This window comes from Trichosurus vulpecula, chromosome 5 (assembly GCF_011100635.1).
Source record: "Trichosurus vulpecula isolate mTriVul1 chromosome 5, mTriVul1.pri, whole genome shotgun sequence".
Classification (NCBI taxonomy): domain Eukaryota; kingdom Metazoa; phylum Chordata; class Mammalia; order Diprotodontia; family Phalangeridae; genus Trichosurus; species Trichosurus vulpecula.
The window spans coordinates 266,646,406-266,660,851 of NC_050577.1; the positions used below are offsets into that span (position 1 = coordinate 266,646,406).

At 42.4% G+C, this 14,446-nt stretch overlaps 1 protein-coding gene across 1 annotated transcript; it reads right to left on the reverse strand.

The window, feature by feature from the left end:
- Window positions 1-11,315: 11,315 nt before the first annotated feature.
- RPS26 (ribosomal protein S26) lies at window positions 11,316-13,344 on the reverse strand. The gene is made up of 4 exons (XM_036760390.1): window positions 13,239-13,344; window positions 12,761-12,938; window positions 11,919-12,049; window positions 11,316-11,413 (listed from the first exon to the last, which is right to left on the reverse strand). The coding sequence occupies exons 1-4, from the start codon at window positions 13,239-13,241 to the stop codon at window positions 11,378-11,380; spliced, it is 348 nt and encodes a 115-aa protein (XP_036616285.1). The 5' UTR covers window positions 13,242-13,344; the 3' UTR covers window positions 11,316-11,377.
- Between the last annotated feature and the right edge of the window lie 1,102 nt (window positions 13,345-14,446).

Below are 14,446 nucleotides of genomic sequence, written 5' to 3' on the forward strand. Positions count from 1 at the left end.
TTTTGTTTTGTTGTTTTTCTTTCTTTCTCATGGTTCATTCCCTTCATTCTAATTCCTCTATACAACGTGACTAATGTGAAAATATGCTTAATAAGAATGTATATGTAGAGCCTATATTGGATTGCATGCTGTCTTGTGAAGGGAAGGGAGGTGGAAAAAATTTAAAACTTAATGGAAGTTAATGTTGAAAACTAAAAATAAATTTATTTAAAAAAAAAAAAGACAAAACCCCTATAATTGTGAAAAAGAAAACCTTGATACGCCTAAAAGAGAATTTATCTTTCCCCTAACTCTTCTTTGCCGTCCTCTATTACCGTCAAGGGCAACATCATCCTCTCAGTTTTTCAGGCTTGCAACCTAGGTGTCATCCTGGATTCCTCACTCTCTCTCACCCCCTCACATCTAATCTGCTGCCAAGGCCTGTCCCTTTTATCTTTGTATTTTCTCTTGCCCCCTTCTAACACTTCCACCACTCTAGTACAGGTCCTTATCCCTTCATACCTGGACTATTTCAATAGCCTGTTGGTGGGTCTATCCAACCCATCCTAAATTGAAGCTCTGACCATATCACCACCTACTTCTATTCAATAAACTCGTGACTTCCTGTTTCTTCCAGGATTAAATACAAAATATCCTATTTGGCATTCAAAGCCCTTCACAACCTACCCCCTTCCTACCTTTTCCAGTCTTCTTACACCTTACTCCCTACCATGTACTTTTCATTCCAGTGACACTGACCTGCTCTTAAGTAGCTTATAGTCTAGTGAAGACAACATGCAAGTACACATGTACAAACAAGTTAGATACAGGATAATTAACATAGGGAAAGTACTAGAATTAATAGGGTTACTTCTGTAGAAAATTGAATTTTACTTGTCACTTCTAGGAAGCCAGGAGGCAGAGATGAGGGAGAGTATTCCTGGCATGGGGAACAGCTAGAGAAAAGGCCCAACCAACACAAACAAGGTAAAATTAAAGTTATATGTACAGCCTGACCCAGGGCAGACCATTCATTGTTGTTTCTTCCCCCTCAGTAAAGGTTCCTTGGCAAACCTTTGGATTGTAGAGCAGTGGAGAATGCTGCCTTCAGCGCAGAAAGACCTGGCCTCTGACTCATACTTACTAGCTAAAGGACCATGGACCAATCACTTGATTTCTCTGAACTTCAATTTCCTCTCCTGTAAAATGGAGATAATGATACCTTTAGTCCCCATCTCTCAGGGTAATAGTGAGGCTGAAATGAGATAATGCATATAAATTGCTTTGCCAACTTTAAAGGACTAAATATCAGTTATTATCATTCCCAAGATTTCCCTACAAGTCCCAGACAGACTCCCAGCTCCAGCCAAATGAGCAGTTTGTCTCTTGTCTGGCAGGGCCTGCCAATGAGCTAATCATAGGGTTGGGGGAGGAGACCCGAGTGGTCATCGAACAGTCTTCTGGGGTCTATAGGAAGGTCAGGAGAGCATGTAGCCAACCCTTGTGAACAACTTGGTGGTTTAACTCTCATGTCCCCAGAGGTGAGGGTGGGAGGGAAATGGTGTGGGTGCCCTGATTCCTAGCAGACTCAATTCAATAATTCAATTTCCCATTCGTTAAATACTTACATGCATTCTTAAGGCTATGCATAAGAGTCTGGGACCCTTTGGAAGCAGATAGTTACATACACACACCCTTTTCAGAGTTGTCATCCCTCCTTAGAGTGTAAGCTCCCTTGGGGCAGGAACTGTGGTTTGTATTTGTATCCAAAGAATTTAGCATAAAACCTGTGACATAGTGGGTGCTTAGTACTTTACCCATCCATCTCTCTAGGAAAGGGCCCTTTCCTAATAGCTCTCTCTGAATGCCTTCTGCTCCCATGTGGCAGCTAGGGGAGGGGCTCACCTGAGCAAGTTGAAGCCTGAGCCTCTGGCTGCCTCCTTTGTTTTGTGTTTCTTTCCTCAAGAATTAGCCTGACTTTTTTGGAGAAGCTATCTCAGGAATTTGGAAGTTCCCAAGACCCTTTGCTGGCTGTACAGTGGGAGATGTCCCTTAAATAAACATTATAGTACTCAGAACAGATGTCAAGATGTAATTGGGAAATGTTCAACAACATAAACAAAAATGCAATATAACGTGAATTTTTGGTATTCCTAATCAGTATGCAGCCCACAATTTTAATTGAGTTTGAGACCACTGTCTTAGAGAAAATCACTGATACAAGGGGGCTCCTAATTCTATGGTTTGACTTCCTCAATGACTAATTCAGCTCACTGGTTAAATGCTTCATGTGTGAATGGTTCTAAGCATAAACCTCTAGGAGAGCATAACAATAAGTTTTTGCAGTCAATCTTTGCTCAGTGTGAGGCTGTTAGCGTTAAGCATTTCTTTTGCACAGAGAAAGTAGCCGTATCACACCTGATTTGCAGGTATATTTAGCACATCTGCACTATAATGTGTGGCAGAAATGTCACTTTAAAAAAATGACTTTTAGTACCCTCCTACTTTTTGAGGAGGCCCTAAACAAGAGCTGAACCCAAGTTTTAAGTGATTATCCTTGGGATTTACCCTGACTCTGCCTCTTCCCCCCACCCCCCCGCTGGAAAAAATATGAAAAACTACAGTATTTTTTTAACATTACTCCTTTTGTCTTTCCTCACAAATATATGGCAGAATATTTTTTTTAAATAATGAAGTTAAAAAAGGCAAATCTTATGTTTTTTTTAATGGGCATGCCCAATCATTACATCTAGTCTGATAAGCTAGATACAACATATATGCATATAATTTAAGATATCTTTATGTTTACCTTGGATTTGATACACTCAATACTGACTTGTACACTGTAGCTATAGAATAAAATGCTCATTGATTCTACAAAGAACAAGAGGGTACAGGATGTAAGCTTCACTGGGAGAGACAGTTGTTGTGAGGATTATTAGGTATTGGTATGAGTTGGAGACTCCTCTGGAAGCTTTAAAGACTAGAAAATATCCATATTCTCGTTGGCATGGTTTAAATGCATCCCTCCCCTCAAAACGGAATAAACAAGGGGATTTTCCAAGGACTCTTCAATTGCCAGCATTTTGGCCTGACTTAATTGGCATAGGTTGTTCATTATTGGATCCAGCCCATTTTAAGCACAATCATATTACTGTAGAAACGGACGGCATTCATCAGCTAAGACTTCTTTCTAGGTAAGGTTTGAATTGCATTAAAAATTTTTTTCAACAAGCTTTTCTCTCTTCCCATTTCAAGGAAGGGGTTGGTGGGAATAAAACTTAAAAATGTCTTGTTCTGCAGATTCCGTCCATCACCTCTCCTCATCGTTAGCACTCTGGAATCGTGGTTCATCATTGACTGTTCAGATTTTTCTCCTTTTTTTTGAGGGGGGAAGGCAGGGAAATTGGGGCTAAGTGACTTGCCCAAGGTCACACAGCTAGTGCATATGTCGAGGCCGGATTTGAACTCAGGTCCTCCTGACTCAAGGGCTGGTGCTTTACTTACTGTGCCACTTGGCTGCCCCTAAATTTTTTAAGCCTTTCAAAATTGTTCATTTTCACAATGTCAAAATATAAACTTTTCCTGATTCTGCTCACTTCACCGTATCAGATCATAAAAAAAGTCTTCCCAGGTTTCTATGAAGTCACTCCATCACTTCTTATGGCACAACAGAATACAGAGCATTTTTATACCATAATTCATCTAGCCAGTCCCAACTGATGAGAACACCTTGAGGGTCCCTTTCGTTGCTACCACAAAGACCTGCTATAAATGTTTCACATTTTTCTTTGATCTCTCTGGGAGGTACAGGCCAAGCAGTGGCATTGCTAAGATAAAGGAAAGGCACAATTCAGTAACATTTTGGCTGGATCAATTCACCAACAACACTACATGGTGCCTGTTTTCCTGAATCCTTTCAGTTACTTATTGCCTACTTTGCCAATCTAATGATTATGAGACGGAACCTCAGAGTTGCAGGTTGATAAGCTCAGAGCCAAGAAGGACCTAGGACCTTTAAAAGCAAGCCCTGTAGTCCAGCAGGTCTCCAACCACAGTTTAAGAAGCACATTTACATTTTTTTTTGAAGGGGGAAGGCAGGGCAATTGGGGTTAAGTGATTTGCCCAAGGTCACACAGCTAGTGTGTAAAGTGTCTGAGGCTGGATTTGAACTCAGGTCCTCCTGACTCCAGGGGTGGTGCTCTACTCACTGTGCCACCTAGCTGCCTCCACATTTATGTTTTATAGAGAAAACTGATCCAGAGAGGTTAGGTTACTTGTCCAGGGTCACAGAGGTGGTAAGTGTGTGAGGAAAAATTTGAACCCAGGTCTTCCTCACACCAAGTCCTGAGCTTTATTTCTCACATGATGTGGGAGGACCTTCTCAGAAGCTAGTCCAAGGAGGGGTTAATTAAACCTGGTACTAAATATTGCTAAGGTAGAAACTGTTGGTCTTGCCAGTTCACTGAATATGAAGAGTAAGGATAACTACATAAAAGTTTCCAATATAGCAGAGAGGAATACTACTAGTGATAATACTGATGAAAACAGCAAAGAGTAATTCACATAACAGCCTAGATTTTAGGGGGGAAAAAAGGAAATGAGGGATCCTGATAGACACAGACAGGCACTTGAAGACAGATCCGGGAGTCATCTACAGAGCAGTAAGAATTAAAACCACAGGACTGAGTGCAACTGTGAAGCCTAGAGTCAGAATCAAAGGATGAAATTTTTGGGTAAGTCTACCTCAAAGGGTTAGGAACTTGAGGAGCCCATGAAAGAAAAAGTAATCGTTAAGAGAGTTCAGCAAATTAGGTTGAGTATGTGACGGTTTCTACAGCCAAGGGAAGAAGGCTGATCCAGTGTGAAATTCTCCAGAGGGTAAAAGGTAAATGGGGAGGGTGGGGAAAGAGAAAAGAAGAAGGGGGTGTCTCTTTAGGGGGATCAAGTAAACTCAGCATCATAAGAGTAAAATGTCCTTAAAGAGCAGAGATCACAGCAGGGGGGAAGGGATCAGCAGACAGGATAGTTGAATGCACAATATGAACATGAACATCCAACTACTAAGTCTCTTGTTCCATACCTACACTGGAATTTGTATTTAATTTGCATGTATTTATTCCACATGTTCTTACCTATGTACATATTGTCTCCCCACTTAAAACCTGGGATGATTTCATTTTGTCTGTGAATCCCCAGGGTATATATACTGCCTGGCACACCGTGGGAACTTAACAAGTGCTTGTTTTTATTATATACCCTGCCTCTAAATTCTAGTTATCTGAAATCTAGTCTTGGTTCCATCCAACCTGAAATTCAATATACAGATGTAAGTGTCATGGTTACTACATGCAAGGCAATGTTATATCTTAGAGATAGAAAGATGAAAGCATCACACACCTCTTGGCCTCAAGGAACCTCTAATGTAATGAGAAAACATGGCATATGCAAAGATACAAGGCTGAATGTTATTCGGAGTAATGGAGATTCACAACAAATGCTCAGGAAAAATTGGAAAATCACAGCTAGTGGGATAAGGGAAAGCTTCAGGAAGGAAATGGAAGCTAAGCTGGAACTTGAATAGTCTAATGGATAGAAATGAAGATGAAGTGAGATCCAGGAAAAGGGTTAGGAGGGCAGTCTGAAATTGGGTTACAGCTAATATCCCTTTGGCTTGAATGTCAGGCTAAGTGAGGGCAAAAGGGCTTTTGAGCAAGTGTGTCACAGCCAGACTCGGGCTTTAGGGAGATGTTGATTATTTTGACAGATGTGAAACTGTACTGAAAAGGGAGAAGCTTAGATGGCAGGTAGCAGGAGTTAAGTGCAGCAAATGCTCCCACCCCAAACTCCTCCAAACAGTTAGAAAACATACCTGACTGAATACTCACAGAGAAGTCGGAGGGAAAAAAAGTCACTCCTAACCATTTTTCCACCAAGATCTCCATTGTCTGTGAACACCAGGAAAGGTCCAGCCAGGAATGAGCCACACAGAATACTCCAAAACAGAGCTCACTACACAGATCTAGGGTGTGCTGAAGAGATCATCTGTATCCAAGGTTGGTGTCCTGGGGGTTAGGAGCTACAGGCCCTAGGTGGTTCTCTCCAAAAGAGGAGCACCTTCAGAAGCAAGCAGTAGCAGTGTGGCTCAAACCCCAGGAACAGAACAGGGTCTCAGTTACAGCATCTAGCCCAGTCTGAAGCCTGCATAGTATAAGCAGTATATGAATCCCATATCTAAGGGAATCTTGCAGTTCTGTCACTCTGAATCAGAGATTCCTAGCCAGCTAGAAAGGGGCTGAGTCCAAGTAGCACTTGACTTTTGCTCACACTCAAACCTAGGTTGTGGGTTAGGTCCTTGCAGAGCTCAGACTGAGGTAGGAGGAAGGGGAGCTGCAATCAGACTCTGCCATGTATGAGATCACTTGGGGAGTACTGAAAGCTTGCAAGTCCTCAGTCTGAGCTCTCCTGGAGAGCCTGACAATCCAGACAACACTCAACACAAGAAAACAGCAACAAGACCAGCTCAGACATTTCTTCCAGAAGTCTACAGAATCTGGCCTAACATTAAATCCAAAGACAGGAAGAAGGTTGGAATTAACAAACAAAAAGCATCAGACTATAAAAAGCTATTATGTGACAAAGACACTTAAGACACAAACACAGAAAAAAATGACTCCAAAACATCTACAAACAAAAGCCTCAGATAAACACAGCCTAGACACAAATTTAACTAGAATTCCTAGAGGGGATGAAGCAACATATTAAAAAAAAAGAATAAGTATTTTTATAAATGGAATGAGAGTGCTTTAAAAGAAATGAGTACTACAGGATAAAAAATGGGAAAGGAAACAGCTACCCAGCAACAAACTTCCCTCAAAATTAGGATAAAATAGAAACCAATAGTTCAAGGAGAAACCTTAAAACAGTTAAAAGACTGGAAAAAAATGGAATATAAAAGATCTCATAACAAAAACTGGAAACATAAAAACAGCCTGAAAATAGATGGGAGGAAAAAGTCATGGGACTGAATGACATGATCAAGAACCTGGATATCCCATCTCAAGAAATCTTAAAAAAAAAAAAACTGCCCAGATCTCCTAGTACCAGAGGACAAAGTGAAAACAAAGAATCCACTAGTTACTTCCTGAAACACCAAAAAGAAAACCACCAGAAACAAGATAGCCCAAATCTAGAGCTTCCAGATCAGGTCAGGATCATACACGGTTTAGCAGCCATCATTGTAAAGAAACAGAGAGCAAAGAATCATATTCCAGAAAGTAAAGGGGAGATACACATACACACAGTTACAGCCAAGAAAAAATTATCCAAAAAGAGCAAAATCCTAGAGGGGAAAAAAAGGAACCTTTAATGAAATAGGACTTCCAAGTATTTTTTATTTAAAAACCAGTGCTGTATAAAAACTAATCCAAACACAGAACAGCAACATAAAAAGGCAAACACAATCATAAGGGACTAAACAAGGATAAAATGTTTACATTCTAACATAGTGAGATGATGCATGTCTCCTCTGAATCCCATCAGGGTAGTCATAGACTCTAATTAGATAGAAGGCCTGAGAATGGTTCTGTTGTTTTTAACCATCTTTAAAAAAAAAAAAAACACCTTAGCAAGGGAAGGGAAAGTTAGGGGAAACTGTTACATAATCAGGGTGCCCAAGTAAATGTATTACCAACAATGAGAGTTGGGGGGGAGCAGCTGACACTGCTACCCTAATCAGAACTGGACAAAAGAACACACGTACATTTCAGAATACAGACATACACTTCACTCAGAGAAGTAGGAAAGGATGAATTAGAGCAGACTAAGAGAGAGATCGCTGCTGTTCAGTCGAGTCTGAATCTTTGTAACCCCATGGACCACAGCACACCAATACTGTCCGTGCAGGTTTCTTAGCAAAGATAAGAAAGTAGTTTGCCATTTCCTTCAGTGGATTAAGGCAAAAGAATGTTAAAGTGACTTGTCCAGGGTCACACAGCTAGTGTCTGAGGCTAATTTTGAACTCAGGTCTTCCCAACTCCAAGACCAGTGCTCTATCGACTGAGCCATGTAGCTGCCTCGAAGAAACAGATCTGTCCTAAACAAAACATATTCCAAGGATATACAAAAATAATTGTAGCTCTTGAAGTGGCAAAGAGTAGGAATCCAAGTTAAGTGCATATAAATTGGAAAATGGCTAAATAAGTTACAGTATATAAATGTAATGGAATACATTAAATGCTTTAAGAAACAAATGGGATAGTTTCAAAGAAATTCACAGACTTGTATGAATTAATGCAGTGAACTGGGAGAATAATTTAAGATAATACTGTTGAAGACAAAAGTCTTTGACAGACTCAAGAACTCTGATCAACACGATGGCCAATCACAATTCCAGATTAATGATGAAAAGGCTATTTAGTTCCTGATAGAAGTGAAACACTACCACAGAGTGAGACATCCACACGCAGGTATTACATACACATGTACATAAGAGGTACAGTGATGGTCAGAACCAAATACAGTCAAAGTATGAACATACAAGGTACAAATAAAAACTTACTGTGAAAATACCAATTCCTGAACTAGGCGCCCTGTGTTTGTGTGGCATCAGTAGTCAAGTTTTGCATCTGCAAGGGACTTGTGATAGGAACTTAATGTTTACTGAATCTGAGGCACCACTAGAATAGATTCATCAATAAACATTTCTTAAGTGCCTTTGGTGTGCTAGGGAGGAAAACTATTCAGAGGGAAGACCGTTGATAGCACGGCACGAGGGGAGGCAGCTGGACGTTCGGAGTTCCAGGGAAAGAAGTTAGATATACTTACATGTTGATCACCACCTATTAAGCACCTACCAAGTGCCAGGCAATGTGTTAAACACTGACACAAAGAGAATGCCTGCCTTCAAAGAGTTTATAATCTAACAGGAGACAACACACAAAAGGAAGCTGAAAGGGAGGAGGGCAGCAGAGGTGCCAGTTGGGGGACATGGTAGAGAAATCCATCAGAGAATTCCTAAAGTAGTACAGCCAGGTTGAGAGATGGAGTCATCTGGGCTTTGTTTTCCTTAAACAGAGGTTTGGGAGTTCATGGCCTCACCCTCCTATCAAAGACAATAACAAGCGTCCTGGGGCCTGGTGGAGAAGTTGGTCAGAAGTCCCAAAGTAGTGCATTCAGGAGAGAAATGTGGTTAGTTGTGGTAACTGATGACAAAAGCGGTGGGAATTCAAGTCATTACCAGGGGAATGTTAGAGAGAAAAAGGCTAATAACTACAGCTACCTCAGGATGATGACTGTCTGAGCAGAGTAGATTAAGACAATCTAATGAGATTATGGAGCCAAAGAATAGGGAGTGGTGAATTAAGGGGGAGGGGGACACAAGTATTAAGTGCTTACTATGTACAAGGTACCTTGATTTTCACCACCCTGGAATGTAGGTGCTCTTATTACTGTCATTTTACATTAGTATTACAGGGGAGGAAGGAAAGTCAGACAGAGGGTTAACGTGAAACACCTGAGGCCAAATTTGAACCTAGCTGCCTCACATCAGCATGTTGCATAATAGTCAAAGATGGACACTGAGCAAAGTGCATTAGGGACTTCAGAGTAGTGGGGGCAGGAAATCACTGCTACTCTGATACGGTCTAGGAGGAACTGGGCAAGGGAAAAGGGTTCCTTTTAGTAGCCACGCTCTTCTGGCCATCACAGGATGACTGTCACTTAAAACCAAAATAAACTGTCCCCTGATTTTCTAAAAATATAGGTACAGTCTCTCTACGCACACACTTCTCATTCTACTTACACCACTTGCTATCTTTATATCTTTCTAGGTTTCCTTATATCCTTAGATAACCATTAAAATTTCATATTAATACCCCTTTTATTCATCAATCATTGGGCATACCCTAGTTCTCACCAGCATTCACAAGTGAATTCACTTACAGTTTCAAGAACTCCTTTATCTGATTATCATAACATAGAATTTGATCTTTCCCTATTGACTTTTAAACCTTCACCCTTACCATGACCTCCAATCCTTCCATTTAATACTTTGCCAGCTGTCATCCATCCTGACTTCACTTTTCTTTCTATTCCCATATAGACCCTTTAGCTGACCAGCTAAACTTCGCTATTTACCTGGCCTTATACCGTGTCACAAGTGAAAAGACAGGCTGTGAGTTCTTTATTGTTCATAACTCATCTCCCCATTCTCCCTTACTCCAGTTGCCTCAAGGGCCTGCAATAGGCAGTCCCTGAAGAAGCCCATTAAGAACCCCTCTACATGTACCCTTCCAGCACAATGCACCCACTATCATCTCCTCTTCCTAGTTTTTTCCTCAATGACTACAGACTCTCAACTCCCCCAACTTTATAAAACCCTCCCCAGATCCTGTTTACCATCTTTGAAAGCTACTGTGTTAACTCTATCTTCATTTTCTGGGATGAGAGGGGAATGGACCTGTGGTTTCATCGGTATACTCATTTCCTTCAATTTTTCACTCTAAATTTTACTGTACAAAGTGGCAGCTGAACTGTTAGATTAAAACTGCCATTTACAAAGTCACAAAGTCCTAATTGACTAATCTGATGACCTTTTTTCAACCCTCAGGCTTCTTGATTTCTCTGCAATACCAGACATTGTTCTCTTGTTACTCCCACCTAATAACTCCATTACAGAACTGACTACAACCTTACTTGTGTAAGAACACCTCGGCCATCTCTCAGTGATCCCATCAGCTCAACAAGCTGTTTAATTATGCTGATGACTCCCAGAGCTAGTCTCCAGAGTATCAGTTCTGCACCATCTTGAATAGATTCCCTAGAGATCTCAAAATCAACAAGCACATTCCTTCTCTTAGCTTCTAATCCTATTTCCTTTTGGGCTTCCCAGGTTTGCAATCACAGAAATCAACTTACTACTCACCAACTTTCAAGATGCCCACCTAAGGGCTTCTGGTCAAACAATCACAAACCCAAGATAACTCAAACACTAAAACCCTCATTGTTATTATTTAATATGTATAAAACATAAGAATCTAACTCAGTTTGGAAGAGAAAGTGAAGATGTGTGGCACCTCAGTGCTAAAGGGTGTCAGTAATTAAAACTTCATAAAATCCCCCAGCTACCCAAGCACAAACATCAACCTAGCCTTCTAACCATAAAGTTTTCATCAAGTTTGGTACTCGCATGTTATTTTGTCTATCTACACTCTTTAAAAAATTGTCTGCTCTTGAATAGGCTATGCCAAGGACACTGATTTTTATATGAAAGTTTCTTTTCAAAGTCGAAAGGTAGGATTACGTTCCCCTAACCCACAGACACACCAGGCACAATATAAGATAGACCAACCATTTTATTTTCCTCTGATCGGTTCAGGAATGTTGATGGACAGCTCTTTTACATGGGCTTTGGAGGGGGTCTGGGGGCAGCACCCTACAAAAATAAAAAAATGAGATAGTTTGTGAGCAACATGGGAACAATGTCATTCCAAGCATTTCTCCGCTATGGCAAGCAGAAATAGTTGAAACATCTTTCTTAAGTCTAGCATCCTTTCACAAACATCAATAGGGAAAAAAAATTTACTTGGGCTATGTAATACTTGTATAATGGTCAGAATATAAGGAATTGGCTAAGTTTCAAGAGATGTCTATAATTAGAATTACAAATCCAATAACATTGGACACCTCTGGTTTTAGCAGTACCCAGTCTCTTTTCCAACTCAATATAATATTTTCTGTAGGCACAGTTTACTTTCAATCATACTCCATTCATCTTTAAAGATCTCTCAAAGTTTATTTTCATTTCCCTCTTTAGAATAATCTCTCCCCAGCAGGGACTTTTTCTTATTAAAACTTCTCCTCAATCCCAACCAATCTTAGCAGCCTCTACTACCTCTCCTCTTCCTCCTTTTTGTCCTCACTTCTGTTAAGAGACTTACTGCAGGTCTGAATCGGGGCGGGGGCGTCCGATCCTTCCGAGCCTCACGGGAGCGATTCCTCACTACCTTGCTGTGGATCGCGCAGCTCACACAGTAATGTAGTTTCACATACAGTTTGGGCAGCACATAGGCTGGTGAAAGAACAAGCATTAGCACTGTCCTGAGGTGTCACGCTTACTCTGAAGTATACACAAATGCTTTGTAGTACCCCAAATACACAAATGTATTTCAACGTATTTAAAACGCTAAGTTTTTAAGAGGACTTTAACGTTTTGTGAAATGGCCTAAGGTAGAAATCAGTAACATCAGAGAAACTGGAACTCAAAAAAAATTTAAAATCAATGTTAAAAATAGTTAAGTTAAAGATAAGAAAAAGAAATCAGTAATATCAGCAGATATTATATCACCATCCCCCATCCCTGCAATGGGTCCAGGCCTCTACACAGACCCCTTTGGTGTTATAGTCTCAAGCTCCAGATTACTCTTCAGTGACATGTAACAGCCACACAAATTACCGTACCCGATGTTAAAGAAAACAAAAATCTTAATCCTTAAGATTAGACAGCTAGTTATAGAATAGAAAAGATGCCACCTACACCCAACTCTGCTTTTCACAATTAAGGAAACCAAAGGCCAAAGACGTTAAAGTGACTTGACCAGGCAGGGCCCCATTTCCCATTCAGGGCTCTTTCCATCCCCCTCAGCTGCCCCCACTTTTACGGAGGATAGGATGACCTAAGGACCTTGGGAAGTATGGGATCCGAGTTAAGACTAAAAGCACGCGCCACGCCGGTAGCTGGCTTTACCGCCCGGGCTCAGGGCCAGCCCCGGCCAGGACTTACAGTCGAAGACGCTGGCCTCGGAGATGTCCCTGACGGCCGCAGCTTCCACGATGTTGCGGATTACAAATTTCTTGATGGCCTTGTCCTTCGGCACGCAGCGGGCGCAGTTAGTGCAACGGATGGGCTGCACGTGGCCGCGGCCCTTCTTGGCGCGCCCGTTGTTCCTCCTCTTCTTGGTCTAAGGTGATAGGGGGCAGTCACGTGGGCCCGCCCGGGGCTCTACCCGGGCGTTCAGCCTCTCCCCCGTCCCAACCCCGCTCCAGCCCCCGGGCCCAGCGTCTCTCCGCGCCCCGGGCCCGCCTGGGCCCGGCCTTTCCATCCTCTCTCCCTAACCCGGCGTGCCCTCTCGCTGGCCTGAACCTAGAGGCTCCACTCTCCTTCTTCACGGGCCCGGAGCCCTTCCCACCCCCCCGCTCCAACGGCCTCGGAACCTGCCTTCCCAAACACCAGAGACCCCAACCCCACGCCGCTCCCTCACCATCTTGGAAGCCAGGAACCGAAAAAGGATCCGGTTCTGCCGCCGACCGTCTTATATACCCAGAGATCCGTGCGCCAACACATGCGCGCAGACAAAGTTACTCCTCGGAGACAAACTACTCCCAGGACCCACTTAACAAAAGGCCTTACTCCTTAAGAGACCCATATCCTCGGTTAAAAGAGATTTCTGGAGTTGTCTTGGTCTCGGAGAAAACACCCAAATGGACTATTTTTTACACGTGGAAGAATACAGGTAAAACTATTTCCCAATATGCTCCGCGAGGCTTCGGCTTTACCAGAAGCGCTGCTGGGAGTTGTAGCCGGTCAGCTGTAGTGTCTCAAGGCACGCCGGGAGTTGTAGTCCACCGGGTAGAAGTCAACATGAAGGACTGCGTTTTGGGAGTTGTAGTTTGAACGTGCAGGTAAGCTCACATGCGCGATGGGAGATGTAATTCAGACACGGCCCTCGGGCCCCGAAGCCCGGGTCCCACTAGCAGAGGAAGCATATTTTCCACCTCCTGCGCTTCTGTTCCCTCAATGCTTCCTCCTGGTCTCAGCTTTTTCTTTTAAGAATGGGGGACAGAAAGGCAGAAGATGAAACAGCTATAGGGACATCCCACCCCCACCACGAAAAAAAGACTCCCCTACTCAGTATTAATTTAAGGGGCTCCCGGGCTCCCCGACTCCCCGACAGGATCGAATTCACACAGCCTGGTCCTTTCCTCCCCTTCGAGTTTTCTTCTTTTTCCTCCTCTCTTCCAGAGATTCATGTCTTCTTAGGCCCTGGGTTTGGTACATCTGGGCAGATGAATTTCACCCCAAGGGTGGAAATCCGCCTTACGGAGTAAAGTGTGAGCTTTCTGGCTGCGGGTTCCCTCGGGTACTTAATCGTATTGCCCGTGGTAGCTAGCGAACTACTAGATACATAATTAGGCATTCAATAAACATTTGCATAGTGAATTCCCATACTTTCCAGAGGTAATTGTCCTCCTACTTCGAGGCAGAAAAGGCCAGGAAGTCTGTTCTGATAGCAATCCCGGGATGAAGAGTTTCTCCAATACCAGGATTTTAAAACTCCCGATTGTGCCACGGCGCCCATCCTGACATTTAAAGTCACCCTGTCTTGCTATAACAATTTCATTTGGGGATTTCTTGCTTAGTCTCTCCCAAAACTCTCATTGTTACATCGCCCAAACTGCTTATTATCTG